At 39.9% G+C, this 20,500-nt stretch overlaps 1 protein-coding gene across 1 annotated transcript in view; it reads right to left on the reverse strand.

Annotated features, from left to right (window-relative positions):
- Positions 1-2,028: 2,028 nt before the first annotated feature.
- Positions 2,029-20,500, reverse strand: part of OTC (ornithine transcarbamylase) — a 58,867-nt gene continuing 40,395 nt past the window's right edge. The window contains exons 5-10 of the mRNA XM_014853049.3: positions 18,801-18,954; positions 16,558-16,680; positions 10,926-10,979; positions 10,696-10,845; positions 8,063-8,200; positions 2,029-2,451 (exon numbers count right to left, since the gene is read on the reverse strand). Coding sequence (XP_014708535.1) covers positions 2,392-2,451; positions 8,063-8,200; positions 10,696-10,845; positions 10,926-10,979; positions 16,558-16,680; positions 18,801-18,954 — 679 coding nt within the window. The 3' untranslated portion in view covers positions 2,029-2,391. The remainder of the gene's footprint in view (positions 2,452-8,062; positions 8,201-10,695; positions 10,846-10,925; positions 10,980-16,557; positions 16,681-18,800; positions 18,955-20,500) is intronic.

The following is a 20,500-nucleotide window of genomic DNA, read 5'->3' on the forward strand; positions in this document are numbered from 1 at the left end:
CATGTCTCAAGATGTGCCTCAACCATCTCCATAATCTAGACATTGATGAGTGCTTCCAAGACAAAGAGGCCCAAAAGGATGTATTCTGGATAGCCTCTCTGTCTGTATTCTTCTTTCATTCTTATCACATGAGAAGACTTGCCTTGGAACTTTGGCACTGAACCAAGGGGCCCCTGCCATTTTAACTGAGGTTCTAGGATCACTTGCTTGTGTAGGAGGTCTAAGGTGGCATTACTATGCTAATCTGTGTAAATCTTTCCGCCTGGGGATTTTACAATAGTCAACCCATTAGCACAACATCCGTTAGAAACATCTGACATTGAATTCTGTTTCTAAAATTCCTGGAAACTTATCACTGGAAAAAAAAAACCCAACAACTGATGATTCTTCCCCGACATTGAAATCATTGCAGTGTAATCAGTTAATGTGTTTACTTCCAATGTTATAGTGGAGAAAGCCTGGAAGAAAGGAACTCTTTGGCTAGTTATATTAATTAAGTGGATAGGGTCTGTTATGTACACCAGAGACCCAAGGGTCATAGTTGAAGTTCTTGTTAATCTTTGTCGTTGCAATAGTTACATTGGAAAGGGAAGGGGGGGGGGCTAAAAAAAAAAAACAGGAAAAGATAGAAATAGCTTTGGAAAAATTAGGGCTAAATTTTCCTTCCCTGTTTTCTTTATTCCTGATAATATAAATAATGTCTTCTTAAGATGAAATGCTAAGAAAGCAAATAAATTCCTACAGGTTTGGGTTGAGAAGGACATTAAATGGTGTGTACATAAAAAAGAAAGCTTTGGGCCTTTTTGAGGTAAGGTGACTACATTTTGGCAAGAAAATGATTACACGATCTTTCTGATTGAGGGAAGAAGATTATACCTTCCGGTTGGTTCAAAAAATAACCAGTAAAGAAATGAGAGCTCATTGCCATGGGGGACCATTTAGAAAGTAGGAGGATCCTCAGGATCACGTCCTTTGTGTGTAGGCAGTCTGAGGGACAGCCTCCACAATCCACATGGCACCTCTGGTTGAATTGTTCCTATACTCTCTGCTGAAAGAAGAAAGATAATCCACTAAACTCCACTCTTTCTTTCTTAAGTGCTCCCCCAAAATTACCATAGACATGAAAGTCACCTTTGATATTTACTAGAAAAATTATTTTCCTGTAACACTCTGAAACCCTTTTTCCCTACAAAATATGTTTTATTGCATCTTCATTGCAAATCTAACTTGTAATTCATCTCTTACTCACCATTCAAGTCACAGCTATCTGCTGAAGAATATGTCAACCGGCCCGGAAGCATTCTTCTAATAGTAGTGGTGGAATTAAAGCTAATTCCCTATTTTGTCCTCTGTAAAATACATTCTTTTTTTTAAAACTCCACTTATGGGATTTAACATTTTAACCAAAAAATTTCAAATTATACCATAATAATTCAACAATACAAATTTTGGTCACCCACGAGAGACATCTAGCTTTCATTTACATGATAATCCAATAATGCAAATTTTTATTATTCTGAAGAAAAATTGGAGGAAAAAATGGGCTAAAATGTGTCAAGTAGTGGATTTATGGAAATATCCAGTGTGCGGTATAAGTAGATGCATGATAAGTACAAACATGGAAAAAGGAAATTGCTCCTGCTGGGGTATTTGAACCTATGAAAATGTCACTCTCTAATGGAGCTTACATTCCTAGCCAGGTGTCTGTGGTTTTGCCATTTGCTCACAAAGACTTCTTTAGGCTTGTAACATTAAGTATTCATCACAGAGAAGAGATGTGTGCTTTTGAAGGACCCATCTTCCCACAAGTGACTGGAAAAACTCTAGGGTTTGGGCGCAGTTAGAGCTATTGTCTAAGAATTTCATCACTTGCCTCCATAGGTGAATGTCTGTCTACCTCATTTGCCTGAAAATTGTACTACATCAGCAAGATGGATCATTTGGCTTCCTTGTTGGTCCTGGGGGATATGAACACAGCCCGCAGATCTACCAGCAGCTGACTGCCTGGTAAATGTTTACTTATAAATTAGCATGGGTGATAATTTATTAAGGTAATAAGCATAGATTACATTTAATGGCTTAGACATTATGCATTATGAACACAGTATTTTATGTTTAGTTGAAGCAAATGTATATGATTATTAATATGATACCCAAATGTAACTCAGAATTATGAATTAGAGAGTTTAAACCAAGTCAAGCCATGAATTACAGTGCATCAGCACTTAAATTAAGGGCTTCAGGAAGGTTTCACGATGGCAAAGTAATATCATATTGTTCACCTATACCATGTATTAGGATGTGTTCATTTCTTAGATTTTCTTCTCCTTCCCCAACAAACTGACTCATTCTGTTACTGAAGAACATCGCTTCTCGACAAGCATCGCAGCATCAAAACTTTGGCTTCTGGAGCTGAGGTGAGTAATCTGTCAGCAGGGACACCATGACAGCCTAGAATGACACAACAAAGAGAGAGAAAGAAAGAAAGAAGTGGACATTAGCAAGAGTCTGCTTAGGGACCTAAGGAAGGGGAACTGGGCTGCAGCTTTGAAGGCCTATGGTTAAAATGTGTTTTCCCAAGGAAATGATAAGGGGACAGTTCCAAACTAATATTTATTTTTATTTGGATAAAGGAAGGTCAGGAGGAATCAGGCTGACCCCAAAACATACACAAACATCATGCTTACTTGGGCCATGTTCCAGGACTAGTGGGCGAGAGAGTTGAAATGAGACACCAGGGTGGTAGCCATGATTGGATTTTCCAGTCATAAGTGAAACCTAGGTATTGGCTGGTTTTAGAGAAATATAATCCCTCCCGTCCTCATGTTTATACTGTGGTTTAGTCACTTGTAACCTAGAGAAGTTTAGAATAAATCAGATGTAGAGTAATGAAAGTAAATTATTTGGGCTAATGAATAATGTCTATTTGAATCTGGGTCGTCGTGAAAGAATATTTATAACCTAGAGTACAACTTCCCATTAGGCTGTCAGCCTCAAATAGTAATTTTCACTTTTACTCTTCCCAACTTCCACAACATGACAATAGTAATTATATCACAAACAATGACGATAAATGTTTATTGAGTGCTTACTATGTACCAGACTAAGTGCCTTATCATGTGTTAGTCAGTTAAGAAATATTTGCCAGGCACTGGGATAGGTAGCGTGGTGAGCTAGAGAGAAATGTTTATGTATTACGTCATTTAATGCAAGAACCTTCTAAGGTAGCTTCTGTTATTATCATTTATAAATGAAGAAATCAATCCTGGAAACAACAGATAGTACAAAAGTGAGTTTGGACCCAGGTTCCTCCGACTCCACTCGAGAGGTAGTTTTGCTGCCTTTCAGGTGCTTGCTCCTTCCTTTCGACTGTGAAGTACACACGTTCCTTGCCTGTAGAAGTGCCAGGCTTACATTTCAAAAGTGTCCATTGAATGTATTCATTGAATGTTTACCATGTGCTGGGCCCTGTGCTCAACGCCTTATGTGCATCATAGTGTTTGCTATCCTTTCCTACTGTGTGAGGTGGCAAGAGCTGTAAAATACAGATGAGGAAACTGAGGCAGAGGGATTTCCCTGAGTGCTGCTAGGAAGGGGCACCTCTGCACCTGCCTGTCCTAGACCTTGAACGCTATGCTCTGATGACTCTCACCTTATTTAATCCTCCCAACCTTATGAAGTTGTTTCTATTTTCATCCCCATTTTCATACGAATAAATTGGGTTTAGAGAAGTTACAGTACTTGCCCAAGATCACAGAGAGAGCCAGAATTTTAATCTTATTTCCAAAGCCTATTTTCTACAACCAATACCCTATATTGCCTTCAGGCTACAAAAATGCATTGAGCACATATTTAGAGTATTTGTCAGGCACCATTCCACTTAAAGCGAAGAACATTATAGACGAGATCAATGCTCTTATGAAGGAGTTTTTAATTATAGTGAGGGAGACAGGCAACAGACAAAAAAGAAAATATCAAGTAGCTGGGGAACTACTTAAGAGTGAGTGGCCAGGGAAGACCTTTCGAACGGAATGACATTTAAGTTGAGATCTGAATGACAAGAAGAAACTAGAAAGGCCAAACTCTTGGATGAGAACATCTTCCAGGTAAAATATTTTAAGCTTTTTATGGGTTCCTGAGACCACATCTCAGGTTTGGTTTTGATTTTAATGGTCATTGCATGTGTCAAATTTATTTTCAAATGTAAAAATCTCAAAAAATCAGCGTGGTGTGAAGTTGCCAGATTTAGTTAAATAAATAAATACAGACAGACAGACAGTTAAATTGGCATTTCAGATCAACAACAATTTTTTTAACTCTAAGTATGTCCTAAATATTGCATGAGACATACCTAAACTAAACAATTACTTGTTGTTTATCCGAAATGCCAATTTAACTGGGTGTCCTGGATCTTATCTGGCACCCCTAACTTGGAGAGAAGAGACAGTAAAATACTGCGAATTGCATTTGCAATTATGTTGTGTCTCTAAAGGTTATCCTGATAGCAGTACTTTGAAGGGTCAGCTTTTTTCAGGGTCCCTTTCGGTTACTTTCAGTCCACTGTAAAATTTGTAGGCAGAAGCAGAAACCCACTTGACTTTTTGAGTCCTACTGCCTTACTGATTATTGAAAAATACAAAAGTAAGCTTTGTGGAGAGGAGAGGGTATATTTTTTTTTTAAACCAAGGGATCCAAAGGTCTGTGCACTATGGAGAGAGTGATGTGATTACTAGAGTGTTCTGAACAGCATTCCTGGAAATCACCAAGCATAGAAGCCTTAAAAAGCTACTCTGAGAGCTAAAAGAATATGCTTTTGCTTTAAAATGTTAAATACTTTTAGAACAAGCCCTTCATCTTATTTAGTTATATACCTTACATCCATCAGTCATTACAGGCATCTCAGAACTTGAGGATAGATTTTTTCCTTTTTAGCCTTCTTCCATCCTAATTTTAAATTAAATTGTGTGTGTGGAAATCATTCCCTAGACAGTGGCACTGTCCAATAGAGCTTTCTGCAATGATGGAAATAATCTATGTATGTGCTGTCAAATGCAAATAGTGTAGCTACCAGCCATATGTGGCAACTGAGCACTTAAAATGTGCTTAGTATGTCTGAGGAATTGACTCTTAAATGTTCTTATATTTTAATTAGTTTAAGTTTACATTGAAATAGCCACATGCGCCTGAAAACAAGCATTGTGACATGAGGACATCCCAGAAAAATTTATCACAGCGGTGCCGAACCTAAATGCCATTCTAAATAAGCTGTTAAGAAGAATTTATTTGCCTGTAAAATAGGAATTTAGACTGGACAATCTCTAGGGTCTCATCCCACTTGAAACTGCTATGCTTCTATGAATTGTACAGGCCGTGGGGGGACTGCACAATACTCATTTTTTTCATCTCCAATGCCTGGCAGAGGGCCTGGCATACAGTAGATGCTCAGTATACGATGGGTGACATGAACTTAACTCAATGGGACCACCAAATCATCTAGCTCAGGGCCATAAAGAGTGTGGCATGTGTGTCACCACCTCCCTTCCAGAATCCATGTCGGGTATTACTAGTCAATTATGCCACTCTTTCTATCCAAGACCACAGGCAGGCTTAGAACCTTCAGAACATAGGACTCCAAATAGCCTGTTGAGGAGATTGAGGACCTAAGATTAAAACTCATTTGCCATCTATGTAGCTTGATCTGCTTATTTTACATGTGAGCAAACTGGGACCTAGAGAGGTAATGCTTATCCAAGATGACACAGCTGACTAGTATTAAGGACAGTTCTAGAATTCAAGTCTCCTCACTCCCAGCTGAGTATTCTTTTTATTTTAGACTCTTTACCTTCATTTTAACATGGCTACATCTCTTGCTTTCTTTAAAATATATTTTCCCCTAAGAACAGTGAGTACCTAGGGAAGGTGGAAGATAGAGAGATGATGGTAGGACTTAGATGAATGGAAAATGGATGGGCATAAGATTTCACTGAGTGTATGCATGTATATATATATATATATTTATCATTGTAAACATTTCAACCATGTGAATACATTATGTATTTAATGTTTTAAAGTAAATTCAATTTAAGATATTGTCTAAAAAACTCTTTAAAAATTCATAAATGCAGAACATCTCCATAAATAATATTTTAGAAAGCATTCTCTTAGCTTTTCCCTCCTGAGTTTCTACAAAGGGCCTATTGTAACAGATTTAGGTTGATTTGTCTTTGTAACTTCAACCGTCTTCTGATAAAGAATAGAGCTCAAGGAAAATTTTTTGCTGTGGCTTTTCCTGAGGTATATGGTTGGCGAGCTCACATATTCTTTTTTGTCATCTAGATCTTTGCTCTCAAAATGTGGTCCACAGGACAGCAGCATCTGCATGACGTGGGTGCTTATTAGAAATGCCAAATCCTGTGCCCCATCTCAGGCCTACTGAATCTGAATCAGCACTTTAACAAGATCCCTAGGTGATTCAAATAGACATTAAAGCTTCAGAAGCACTGGTCTAAATGACATGGCAACTGCCATTTTGGCCAAAATGAGTGTCCTCAGGTGGCAAGCTGAAAGGTACAGTAAAAAAAAAAAAATCATCCCTCTTATTAGGTATGACAAATTTAGGCCTGATATACAACTTTCCATTACAAAGGGAGTCATGATTGGTTTCCAAGCAGTCATAGTGGAGCTCGAACCTCTGCTGGTCACTGTATTAGACCAACAGTGAAGATGATGGTGGTGACAATAATTATAATAACAATATTTACAGTGATTAGATACCACACTAAATGCTTTACATGTATTATTTTAATGCTCACCATGACACTATCTATCCCCACTTATAGATTAATAATTAGCAGATAGTTCTTTCCAGCTTGTTTTTCTCTACTCCAGAGGCTGAAAACTATAAACTACATTTCCCAGACTCCTTTGCAGCTAGGATGCTGGCATGCCACTCAGCTGCCCCTACTCAAGATTTGGAGCCATAAGTGAACAACATGCAGTGGAAGCCATCCTCTGGGAGATTGGATCTTCTGGTCCATATGCAGGTGGCAGTATCGAGTTCAGCTGGAGCAGCTATAATGGAGTATCTGGCATTTAGTTTCAACAACCCTAGGTACAAGGCTATGAGTGGCTGTGTCACTGGTGTTTCAGCTACAAAAGAACCACAGTGTTGTTGGGCAATCTTCCTGCCTGTGTTGTTTCTGAACATGTGGGATCCAAGAATGATTCACTGCACCCTCTTTCCCCGGAGATTCTGGGACCTGCTTAATACCTTTTAATAAATTCCTTTCCATTTATCTACCTAGAGTGGATTCTATTGTTTGCCAGTACCCTGGCTGGTATAGTAATTGAGATCAGTTAAATCACTAAAAGCTAAAAAATGGTGGTACTAACTTAGGGTACTTGAGTATTCAGTTTTCCAAAGGAGAAGGTGACGTTTGAGATATTGTAAAACAGAGACGTGAGGTTAATATTTCCTAAAATAGCAATGATAAAGCTGAAACCAGTGGCATTATATTAAAGGGACCAACAGTCTTTAAGGTTAGTTTTGCTGCAATTCTGGAAATGTTCTACACCTAAAAACAAAGGTGTCTGTATGGCCAAAGTCAAGTAGAGAACCAAAACAATTATCTAGGCAAGTCATGAAAGGAAGAAAGAGAGTAGGAAGGAAATAAGATTTCTGTAAATGCCCATTTTGTGCCAGGCACTAAATTAGGGGCTTCTATAAACATTAGCAATGGGATTGCAAAATAAAAATTATACAACTTAAAATGGCCGGCAGGCAATGGCAGCTGGTGCTCAGGCTGACCGAGAGCAGTAAGAATTTTTATTAAAATGGGTATATTTGGAAGGAGATCAGTTTTACCCCATTAAAAATATATTATAAATGCTAATAAGCAATAATAATCTAGTATGAAGTTTCTGGGAGAAAATAGATGTCATATGAGCAAGTAATGCAGGTGGGTAATCTTGATTGCTTATTACTTACCAAAAGCCATGAATGACCAAGTTGAGGCCACACAGAGAACTCCTTATTATCCTCCATTCCCCATTTCTTGCTTACCATGATTGTCCACTTTCTGTTTTCAGCCTCTGGGAATACTAGTGACCGTGGAGAATAAAATACTTCATCGTCCACTTCTTCCGGCTTTCTGGGCAAGCAGTGTAAAAATGTCCAGTCAGAGGCAGCAACTTTAGCAGTCTAAAGAAGAGATGGGGATAAGGCTGTGTTTTGACTATTGTACATGGCTATCACATCTGTCTTCTTCAATATTTAAAAATATACATATGGCCTGGAGTGAGAGATCCATGCAAAGGAAGAGACAAAGGGGCAGAGTGAGCATTTAAGGTCAAGGCGCCCAGGGAAAATGTATGTGATACTTTCAACCTACAAAACTTTAGTCATTTTTTTAATTTGAGAGATCATCATTCTAAATTAAGCCACTAACTCAGTTTTCTGGTACTCTGTCTAGTGGGATAGTGGGCATTTCAGTAAAGAACTCTACTAGCATAATATATGGCTGACAGCAAAAGTCACCAATTGTACCTCAATATACTTTAAAAGTCGCTTTTATGTGATTGTGTTATATTTTGAGTTTATCTCCAAATTATGGTTTTTAGCACTTGAAGCATACTTCTTCACTAGTTAAAACCATTTTGAAAAAGAGCACTGAGATAGGAGTGCATTAAATAGGATTATGGGCACTACGCACTAGATGTTTCATTCTTAATGCAAATGTGCTAATGGTTTTAATTTTCTCCAGCAGGTAAGTCCTGAAAGTTACATTTGTCCATCTATTTCCATCATTCACTTACAGATTCAAAACTACATTCCCTCATAATTTCTTACCTCAAAATCACTGCCTTTGTACTAAAATTTTGTTTTACCACCCACCCTAGTTCTCCGTTCAGAACATTTTGAGTTTCTAAAATACTGGCAAAGTGACATAGGAAAGGAATAACATTTGGACCAGTCATGCGTCAGTGAGGTGACCGTTCTTCAAGCATACAGCCCCAGCACCAGAAAAACGTCTAAAGTTGTTCAAGGTGAGTAGGAGGTAAGCCACAGGGAATTGAAAATTTCCCCATGCAAATATTGGCCATATATATGACAATGGATTAGCCAAAATAAATAAATAACTCCTATAACCAATAATAAAAGGGCAAAAAATAGAAAATGGGCAAAGGTTATGATAGTGATTTGTAGAAAAAGACATGGAAATGGCCAATAAACATGAAAAGAGATTTCATTTCATTAGTAATCAGGGAAATGTAAATTTTAAAAAGCACAAGATACAGATTTTTAAAAATTCAAAATGTAAATAGCAACTAAGAATGGAGAGAGTGTGGAGGGAGTATGAATTGTCAATCCTTTTCGGATGGGCACTTTAGCAGCATTTCCCATATTTTAAAAAGTATATACCATTTCACCCAGAAATAATTCTTCTTGTGATCTATTCTCCAGTAATACTTGCACAAAGAAATATGTATTATAAGGATGTTCATTGCAGCATTGTTTGTAATTGAGATAGTTGGAAATAGCCTAATTTATGAACAGGAAACATTTTAGGTATATTATGGTCCACTCATACTTTGGAATTCTATGCAGCCATTAAAAAGAATGAAAAATATCTAAGTGAATGGACAAGAAAATCTAAGATTTGTAAAGTGAAAAAAGTAAATCAGAATAATATGTCGAATATACCATTTATGATAAATCAGTAGTTGTGTATATGTGCAGGCATATGTAAATACACAGAAAAGGTCTGCAAAGAGACACATCAAATTGTTAAACAGCAGCTACCCCTGGGAATAATCATTGTTAAGGGGATGGGGTGAAGACATTTTTACTTTTCCCTTTTCAAACTTCATTCTATTGACACGTACGAATAAGGAGCTTGTATTTATATAATACCTTATCAATAAAATATCTATTGCAATCACTTAATTCCTTTCTCCACCAACACAGATTAGTTGCTCTGCTGATGAAATCCCAATGTACACCTGACTTTTAGGGTATTCCTCCAGAACGGTGGTCCTCAAAGTGTGACCCGGGAGCAGCAGCATTGTGTCACTCGGGAACTTGGTAGTATGCAAATTGTTGGGTCTCACCCCTCACCTACTGATTCAGAATCCCTGGGGGTGCGGGGTCCTGCCAGCTGTGTGTTAATAACTCCTCCAGGCAATTCTAAGACATGCTCAAGATTGAGAAGCACCGCTTCAGATTTTAATTAACGGCATCAGATTAGATGGCACTCCCCTGGGAACGCCCTGGAGGCAGTTAGCAAAACCAAACTGGATTTGAGAGTACTTAGAAGACAGAGGCAAAGACTAGCTAAGGAATGTAATTATGGGGCTTTTCTTAGAGGAGAAATCAGAACAAATTGCATGCAATAGAAGTAACCTAACGTCCTACACACACAAAGAGGAAAGCATTCCAATGCCTCCATTGCTGTGAGAGCGAAAAGCTTGCTTCTCTCTTCTGCCTGGGTTTCAAATTCCTTCATCCAGGACAAAAGTGTCTTTCCAAAGGACGCAGCTAATCTTCAGGAGGAGAGAAGTCCCTGGGGGATAGTCAGCGAGTCCTTTATAGGGAATGAAAGGACAGTCTGCTCTCCCCAAAGTGAATGAGTGATTAGATGGTTCTGGCCTTTCTAAATGGAATTAATGAACCTTCAGAGAGGCATCAATTGGTACCTTCATTGTAACCTGGTAACCTTGGAAAGCCTGGAGCCGCTTTTTCTTCTCCTCTTCTTGTCCCATGCTTATCCAAGTGTCTGTAATTAACACATTGCCTCCATGAGCCGCTTCCAGTGGATCATTCGTCAGCGACAGCTGGGTATTGTTCTGGCATATACAAGCACGCAGGTTAAACAGCTTCATGGGACAGAGAAAGGCAATTATCTCTTTACATACAAAGAGCATACCTCCTTGGCATACTGCTCTGCCAACTTGGTTATATTGGGATCCGGCTCATAACCCTGGAGGGGGAAGAATTTAACTGTTATTTAGGTAAATTTTATTATATATGCTTTCTTATATATGTATTATTTTCCTTTCAACAATATTCCTGCTCTCCTTCCCTTTTTTGCTTTAAGTTGTAGTCCAACCATACTCAGCAGAATATAATATTTACAGTTAGAATTTCAAACCTTAATAGTGTGTTTTGGAATTTAAGAAGGTAATCAATTGCCCCATTATTCTTTTATTATCTTTGATCTCTAGCCATAAAGACAAACAGGATGTGGTGCTTTCTAGCTGTTGCTGGCACCTCTTCTTGTTTCTCTAAGAGCTTAAGAGGACTATATACATAATTCTATAACCTAATGCATTTTTGTCTCCGAGTTTTTTCACGAGCTTTTTTTTTGTAATGCTTTTGTGTCTGAAACGCTTTTCCCCAGCCACTCTATGTGAATAACACTTTCAGGTCTCGGCTTAAATGTTTCCTCCTCAGAAAAACCTTCCTTGACCACCCCAGCTAATTACTAGCAGTTCACATGCACACATCTTATTCTTTTGCACACACCAGCAAGTGTTCTGAGTGCAGGGCACTTGCTTTGAAATGGCATTTACACAGCAAGGACACTGTTTTTGCTAAAATATATTTGTTTGGGATGCTTTGGGGAGGGCAGGGTCGGGACTTGAGTGAGGCAAGCGAGGTGCCTAGGGCACAAAACCTAAGCTGATGCTCACTGTCAGAGTCGTGCAAGCACAAATTTTGCACCACAGTCGCCTTGCTTGCTCCCCCTAGTCTCAACTCTAGGTGAGGAGACGTTATGAGAACAGCCAAAGCTGGCCAAGCTATTCCAGACCCCAGGTAGTCCCTCTGCCTCCATCCTCACCCTCGAATCTGTTCCGTACCCAGCAGCAAGAATTGTTTTCTCTGAAGCCTTCAATGTTTACTACTTGTTTCTTGAGTCGAAGCTAATTAAGAGCATCAAGGCTCCCCGCCGACAGCCCCTGCTTCTGTCTCTTTTAATTCTTCTCAACATCTTGCTGCAGGAAAGCCAATCTTATTATCAGCCCTGTACATGTCTTGCCCTTTTCTGCCATCACAGCCTTTCACTCTTGAACACCTCCCCCTCTGTCCCCTCCTGGGCGTCTTCATTGGAACATGTCAGCTCCTCGTTTGTCAAAACTCTAGCCCAGCCTCGCCTCCAGACCCTCCATATGGAAGTCTTGTCAGTCCGAACGCCATAATTATTCTCACCTTCCTCCATCCTTCTCATTGTCCTGAATTCTTAGCGTTTATTATGATTTGGTTTTTATAAATTCTCAGCAGGGCATTGTGGTGGACACTGTGATGTGCCACTCAGATCCCCCTTCATGAACAAAGGACTTATTCCCCAGCTGCTGGTCGTGCTCCTGGAAGATGGCTTTCGGCTGTCAGCTCTCTTCGGGCACTGCCTCAGCTGCAGAGAGCCGACTCACGGAAGGTCACGGACCCTTCCATAGTGACCTACATTTAATGACTGATTGACAGGAGGGTATGAAAACCTGACTCCCTCCTCCCAACTCTGGACAGATCTGAATGGCCCTCTCAGATCTAGAACTCTAGAAGGTCAGCCAAGGCAGTTGTTGGGCCTACGTCACGGCTTGGCTTCTCCCTCGGCCCCTCTGCTCTCTCCTGCTTCCTTCTTCTCCCTTCCACAGGTGTTGATCTCAAGAGCATGCCTTAATAAACATCGCGCATGCTAAGCTCTGTCTCAGAGTTGGCTTCCCAGGAAACTCAACCCACAACAGACATGTTCAGGGTTATTCATTTAATACTGTTTATTTGCACATGATTATCTACCATGGGTCCTTTTCTCATTACACAATTCTTAAGGAAAGAAACTCCTCAGATGATGATGATGGCTGCAGACATTTTAGCACAATTACTACCCTCAAATAGCCATAAATTCTGGAGCTTTGTTTATTGGGACTTGGGGAAGGTGGTTAATAAAGGCTTGCTAATTTAGTAACTAATGTTGTGACTATTCATCCCGGTAAACATAAATGAAGAAACTTGGCTATTACCCACTGTGCTTCCTGCTCGGAAAATGTAACCTTCCCTTTGGAGAGCAGGCTTTGTACTCGCCAGGTATAATCATTCCTAGAGAAGGAATCAATACATACTTAGAGAACCAAGCGAGAGGTTGGGAAATTAGAAAATCACCCGACCTTGCATGCACTGGGCCATGACTGAGCACACAAAGAGGAATTTTTCACTCACAGCTCAGCTTTCCATACTAAATCACTCATTGGCTTTTACGTAAATCTTCACACCAGACAATAAGGTGATTAACAAACCCAGTTCAGTCTAAATATTCACTTAGAACAATGTTAAAATTATTACCATCAGTAGTTTATGGGGCAATTTTACAATCAAAAACAAAATTATGTTTTCTTGAACATGTAAGTGTTTCTTGGGTAAAGAATGGGGAAATAGATTAATTATGGCCTTGGAAACTTTTCAGTGCTTTTTAAATTTACAATAAATCTCCGAGCTTTATCTTTAAAGGAAATGGGTCTACTTATAAATTTATGGAAAACTTCTGCACTATCAGACTTTCCAGAAGACTTTTTAAAACTTCCTCCCACCAAGATTTAACCAGGTTTTAGTACTCTTTATCATTTAAATGAGTTTCTGCATAAGAACAATAGTGAAATTACTCTGTAATATTGGAATTTTTTCCTTTGACATTAACAAAACATCTTTGACGTGCAATAAAATGTTTAAATCATATATTTTTCCAACAGAATAAAGCCTTACCAAAAATACCTTATAGTAGGGAACAATTATTGTTAATGTATGTTTTATCTGTAAAAACTAAATGCGATAATTGTTTGCATTAATATGGAGCCTTTCATCAAACTAGATTTGTAGTGAGAGTGTGCTAACTCTTTCCATAAAGTGCAAAAGAACCACCTAAAGCACATGTCAGATCCCACACTTTATTTCAGTCCATGCTGAATGAAAGAGAATTATCCGTTGTAAGAATTATCTTGCCGTTGCCGAGTCCCCAAAATTTACATAATAGGGTGGCTTCCAATACATGCTGTTGCCTATGCCTGCCATTGCTTCTGTGACAAATGTATTAGGTAGACTAGTGCTCTCCAAAACTTCCTTCCCAACCAGAACTTCAGATTGTGACCTTATTTAGAAGCAGAGTCTTTGCAGATGTAATTAGTTAAGATAAGGTCATAGTGGATTAGGGAGGACCTAAATTTAATATGACTGGTGTCCTCATAAGAAGAGGGACATTCATACTGAGAAACACAGACATAAAGGGAAGAAGATGGAGGCAGAGATTGGAGTGATGCAGCCACAAGCCAAGGAACACCTGGAGCTACCAGAAGTGGGAAGAGACAAGGATGGATTCTCCCCTAGAACCCTCAGAGGGAGTGTGGCCCTGCCAACACCTTGATTTTGGCCTGCCAGTCTTCGGAACCGTGAAACTATAACTTTCTGTTGTTTTAAGCCACCCACTTGGTGGTAATTTGTTATGGCAGCTGTCGCAAACTAAGGCAGCAAGGTGCATTGACTCAAACTGGTTCAGTGAGAACACTAGGGAAAAGCATTCTGGTTGGTTTGGTTTTGGCAGGATGCAGCAGACAATGCTGCTGCTCTACCCAGATGCCATCAGAGGATCTCCTTCTACAGCTTTGGCTCCCTCTCCCCATTTCAGTGTGCTTTCAACACCTAGCACTCGCAGCTCTTCTTCAGAAGACTCCCCTCTGGCTACCCTGCTGCTTTCCCTGCCAAAAGTGCCAGGGGGGCTACCACCCCCTTCCCTTTCTGTCCTTGATCAATAACTGGTTCAAAGGATGAAAGCCAACCTTCCTTGCCTCAGGTTGGGACAACTCTGGGGCATAACTTACACTCCAGAGCTTGCCTGTGGGATCAGGCTGAAGCTCCCTTCTGTGGGACTGTGCCTGACTTGGCACTATGGTGACAAAGTCATCCTGGTTTGCCTGGGACTCTCCCAGTTTTACCACTGATAGCCCCGTGTCCCGGGCAATCCCTCAGTCCCGGGCAAGCCTGGATGGGCTGGCCCCTGTAAATGGCACTCTTGCTTGGATTCTTCCCTTTCTCTGCCCTGCTCTCCCTATTCCTCTACAGGTCTCCTTTTGGAGTACTTCCTTGATAAATCACTTGTACTCGAATCCTCCTCGAGGGGTCTCTTCGTGGGGAACCTGTCCCAAGACACTGGTGGGATCGGGGGTGAAGAGTGCATGAGAGTCTCAAGGATGTGGTATTTCCTATTGGAGAAATTCATCTATGAAGCCATATTGTGTAATTCACGTTCCCAGTGATTGGCAAATAAACATCTCAAACTCAAGAAGTAGAAGCAGGGAGGAAGTTGTAGGCCTCACGTACTCACCTCTGGATGCCTAAGTATATCAGAGTGAACCAAAGCAGTGACTGTTGAGATACATTAAACACACGCTTGGTCAGAAACACACTGGTGCACAATAATTGTGAATAGCTTTCTCTTAATGAGAGGGTCAGTTCTATCTTTTACTTTGCTTCTGAAACAGTTTCTATTTAGGGGAGTTTTCCCTTCAAAAGACTCCTGATAGGATATAGTAGCCAATGAGAAACATAAAGGGGAAAATAATTCAGTAGAGATGGGGTATTTAAAAGATTCTGTGGGTATCCTTCAGGACTGGTTAGTGTATGAGTCTCTTGTAGGGTTGATTTTTATCCTCTAAAAGGCCTATTTATTTTGTATGAGCCTGGGGGTATCTTAACTTAGGGCTTCTCCTCAGGGGATCTGCACTTTTCTATTTTGATGTATTTATTTATGTATTTATGTTATTATGTAGGTAAAACATTTACGTCTTAAGAAATTCAAACCACACAAAAGCATATATCATGAAAATAAAGTCTCCCTCCTACCTCTCTCCTTGAACACCCCAGTTCCCCTTCTCAGAGGCAACAGCTATTACCAGTTTCTTGTGTATCAAAAGAGTTGCTGTGGACCTATGAAAGAAGTCATGCTTCTCGTACATTCTGTGAGAGATTAGCAGCAGGGTAGGAAATATGCAGGGTCATCTTCACAGCCATGTGGGACTCAGGTTGAAAAGCTGAAGAGCCCCTGGAGTTGAGTTTTGAAACACTAAGCTGGTGTAGATGCCATCACTGTGACCTTCACATTAGATTATTTTTCTACCAAATTGCAATCTTAGAAAAATGACAGCATCCTCCCCATGCTTTGGGAATTCTATGCTGTCTGGATTTCATTGCTTTCTTCAACCTTGGTGGTGGCAATGCACAAGGATGCCAGTCATCATAATGGCTGGTTTCAGGGCATTCAAAGGGATAATTTAGACATACTTTTAACACAGACTCACAGGATGAAGGCATCAGCCAAGACTATCTCTTATTGTAGAGGTGGGAAATTGGGCACTCAATAGGCCAGACAGCTATAATAGTAGGGCTTGTATCATAACCTAAATTTTTTGGCTTCACCTGTGCTCTCCTTGAATGGAAGAGAGATTTGTTTTCACTGGGTAATTGCATGTGGGGATGATTTAAGAGGGGGTTAGTTTCAAGGCAGAAAGTTTCCCTACCTTTGGAGTAGCCACCTGAAGGTGCATTCCGACTTTTGCTGCACTCATCATGATGGAGTGCAGGATGTTGTTCCCATCCCCAATCCAGCTGAGGGTAAGGCCTTTCAGAGAACCATAATGTTCCTAAAAGGCAAGGGAGGGAGAAGATTACAGCCGGGAGGAAATCCACTTACGTGAAACAATTAGTAGGGTTAAAATAAAGGAAACAATGTTCACCTCAATCTTAACGCTTTGTTGGAATGAATAAACTACTGATTTTTTTTTTTGCATTATACAGAGCAATTCAATAACATGAATGTACAATAAAAAAATAGCAAGATGTCCTAATATCTTAAACCAAGACATCATATGAACTCATACAGAGATTCATATTTTCATATATTTCAAGTCCAAATCTTTGTTGTATTCATTCATTCATTCAACGAATGGAGCACTATTGATGTTCAGACACTTTCCTTGGCCCTGGAGATATGGCAACAAACAAAAGAGACAAAAAGTCACCACGTTTATGGAGCTTACATTCATTGGTATAAGAAAGGGGAAATACAATGCATCTAGAACAGTGTAGCACGGTAGTTGACTATGTTCTCACTTATATAAAGTTGAAAAACATGCCCACTAGTACTCTTGTTTGTTTATGGATATAGAGATGTGTAGTTAAAGTATGAACACATGCCTGAGAATTATAAATTCAAACATCAGGATAATAATTTCTTTTTGGGGTAGGAGGAAATTGGATCAGGGAGAGTTACACGGTGAACTCCAGCTCTATCTGTAATATTGTATTTAAAAACAATAAAACATTCTAAAGTAAGATTTGACAAAACTGTGTACAGGGCACATAGGTGTTTATTTTTCTTGAAGTGTCTATAGGTTTCATACATTTTATATATTTATAAAGATAAAAAAGAGAAAGGCTAAGCAATTTTGGAACTACTAGGTGGCTAAGCTAGGATTTAAATCCAGGTCCATCTGATTTAGATTCCATACTCTCAATAAACTGCTCTTTATTCACCCATCTCCTACTTTGAGTATTTCCTATATGAAGGCATTGCACCAGGTCCTGCAGGGGACAGTATGGTGAATAGGACATTTCACTGTCCCTCAATGAATTTATAATCCAGTAATGATAAAGCCCGAGGGGGGAGTATTAAAAGATCTGGTGTTTATGTAAAGCCACACCCACAAACAGCCAGTTGGTATCAAACATCGTTGTATCATCCTCTCTGCATGCATCTTATCCTCATCACCAAAGAGTTTCATTTTGAATTTAACCTCATATTTACATATGTGTAGCTTATTCAAATGAGGAGGAATACTGGACCTATCCAGTTTGCCCTGTCTCCCCAGAATAGTCCATAGACACAGAAACCATGGTTGTCAGGATTCCCAGTGGCAAGACCATGTACATTGGCTGTGGCAAACCAAACAAGATGAATTTTCCGAAGTTATTCAAGTTCCTAATTTGGGGGGACATAGCTAAATTTGAGCCTCAATCCTATAAATTCTGCATGTTCCTTTTTTTTTTTTGGAGGAAGCTTAGCCCTGAGCTAACTGCTGCTAATCCTCCTCTTTTTGCTGAGGAAGACTGGCCCTGAGCTAACACCCGTGCCCATCTTCCTCTACTTTATACGTGGGACGCCTACCACAGCATGGCTTGCCAAGCAGTGCCATGTCTGCACCCGGGATCTGAACCATTGAGCCCCGGGCCACCAAAGCAGAACGTGCGCACTTAACCGCTGCGCCACTGGGCTGGCCCCAAATTCTGCATGTTCTTAACTCCAGTCTTAAACAGTTTATTAAAATGATAGAAAATGGCCTCTTTCTCAGAAAGTGATTTAGTAATTGGCCATTTTGAATATTCAGAGCTCATTCCGCCAGTCTTCATTCCCAAGCCACAGAGCCTGATGTATGTAGGATTACATAAAGCTTTTCCATCCTGTATGCTCCAGCATTCCCTGTTAATCCATGTGTTAAATATGGCACCAAAAAGCAAAGCGATTGAAAGAACGGGGCATGAGAGAGGGCCTAAAAGAGGTTGGGAATAGAAGGATCTTATAATCTGTTTTTAACAATGCCCCCTCTTCCTTGAATATCTCGTATGCACACATATGCTATAATTCTTTGCCAAGATGATATTTGAAAACAAAACACCCATACCTTGATTTAAATTGTTCCATTTAGAGCTACCCAGGAACTATTTATTGATTTTGCTCTTGTGTAAGGCAAAGAAATAAGCCAACCTGGAGCGTGAGGTAATCAGCCAGGATCTGAATAGGATGATACAAATCTGACAGCCCGTTGATGATTGGGATGGATGCTTCTTTAGCCAAGACGTCCAGATCTGATTGTTTGTACACTCGAGCCAACACTGCATCTGTCATGCTAGACAACACACTGCAGCAAACCAAGAAAAGATAATCGAATTACGCTTAATAATTCCTTCTTTAATACAAGATCTTAAACAGTAATAAGAAATGCTAATGAATTAAAATTTTTACTGTTACAACTACTATCAACGTGACAGATTTAAATGCTAATATTAAACATGTAGTCATTACAGAAGCCAGATATTGTTCTACTGATGTCTTATCCAGTGACCACTGATTTTACTATTTTTTACAGAGACAAGAAATCAATTATGGGCCTTGCAGTCGCACTGATGAATTATAATTGATAAGGGGCAGTTGGCAAAGTTCAAATGGACAAGACCAAAAACAAGATATACAGAGAAACATTAATGACCTGGCATGTGGCTAATTTTCTTTTGTATCATCCCACAGACAAATATACAAAATATACACTTCACTATAGAAAGTACCCATGTGGCAGCCATGGAGGTGCACGCACAGATTGCCTAACAAAAGAGAACCTTCTGGGAGGAGTGCTATTAGTTGACAGCCCCCAGCTGCTATACCACTGGGATCAGCTGCAGTGTTCCCACTGAGGTCACACTCTCCCCAGGCTTTTCCCATCAGTGACTGAGCATGGTACCAGAGCTGGGCCATTCTGCCTGAAGTGGGACTTCTCTGATGGGTGGTGTTTGCCGTGGAGATCCCCATCGGCCTGGCCAAGACTTGCTCAGAGCTCTGCTGCAGACTGAGGTTCTTTCTACCCTGGCCCTTCCTTCCTCCTCTCCTTTCACTGGGGTCAGACCTGCACTGTGGTCTAAAGGCTTTCCCTGCCTGCTCTTCCTTACTCTCTCCTTAATCCTTCACAGTTGTTGCCCCTAATATATCTCTTGCATGTCTAACTCCATCTTGGAGTCTGCTTCTCAGTGAACTTGAACTGACAGAGTCAGCAATGAACTCTTTCAGGAGCTGAGCCTGAGAAGGCATTTGGCCCTTGTCCCTGCACTCTGCATAGCTATCAGCATCTCTGAAAAAGACAGGAAGTGCTCAACACCATACAAGAGAAAAAAATCCACCAAGAAAACAAGGCAAATTAAATCACGGCCATGAATTCAAACAACACACAGAAGGAGGAATAGTATTATTCTCATTTTATAGCTGAAGGACCTAAGACACAGAGAGGTTAATTAACTTGCTCCACATCACACAGCTAATTAAGTGGAGGAGCTTATACTCAATTCACAGTCAGTTTAATTCAAAAGTGCATGTTCTTACCATTACAACACATTGTCTCAAATTCACAGATGATAAAAATCTGGAAGGAGAGCCCGGGATCCAGATTTTCAGTTCTCTCCATGTGTCAGAGTGATAGTGGTCCACCAGCTAAAGCTTCAGCTTTACAAAAATAGTAAGGATGGGCTTTTGTTTACAATCTTGGTTTATTCTTGTTATTTAAAAGGAAACCCCCACAGCAGAGGCTTCTAACCATTTCAGTTTTAAGGAACTCATTTAATGGCAAAAATCTTTGGAAAGCCTCTCATGATAGTAGTTGTATCAAATATATAGTCATGATTATAAGGTATCCAGTTAGT

The sequence above is a fragment of the Equus asinus genome, chromosome X (assembly GCF_041296235.1).
Source record: "Equus asinus isolate D_3611 breed Donkey chromosome X, EquAss-T2T_v2, whole genome shotgun sequence".
Classification (NCBI taxonomy): domain Eukaryota; kingdom Metazoa; phylum Chordata; class Mammalia; order Perissodactyla; family Equidae; genus Equus; species Equus asinus.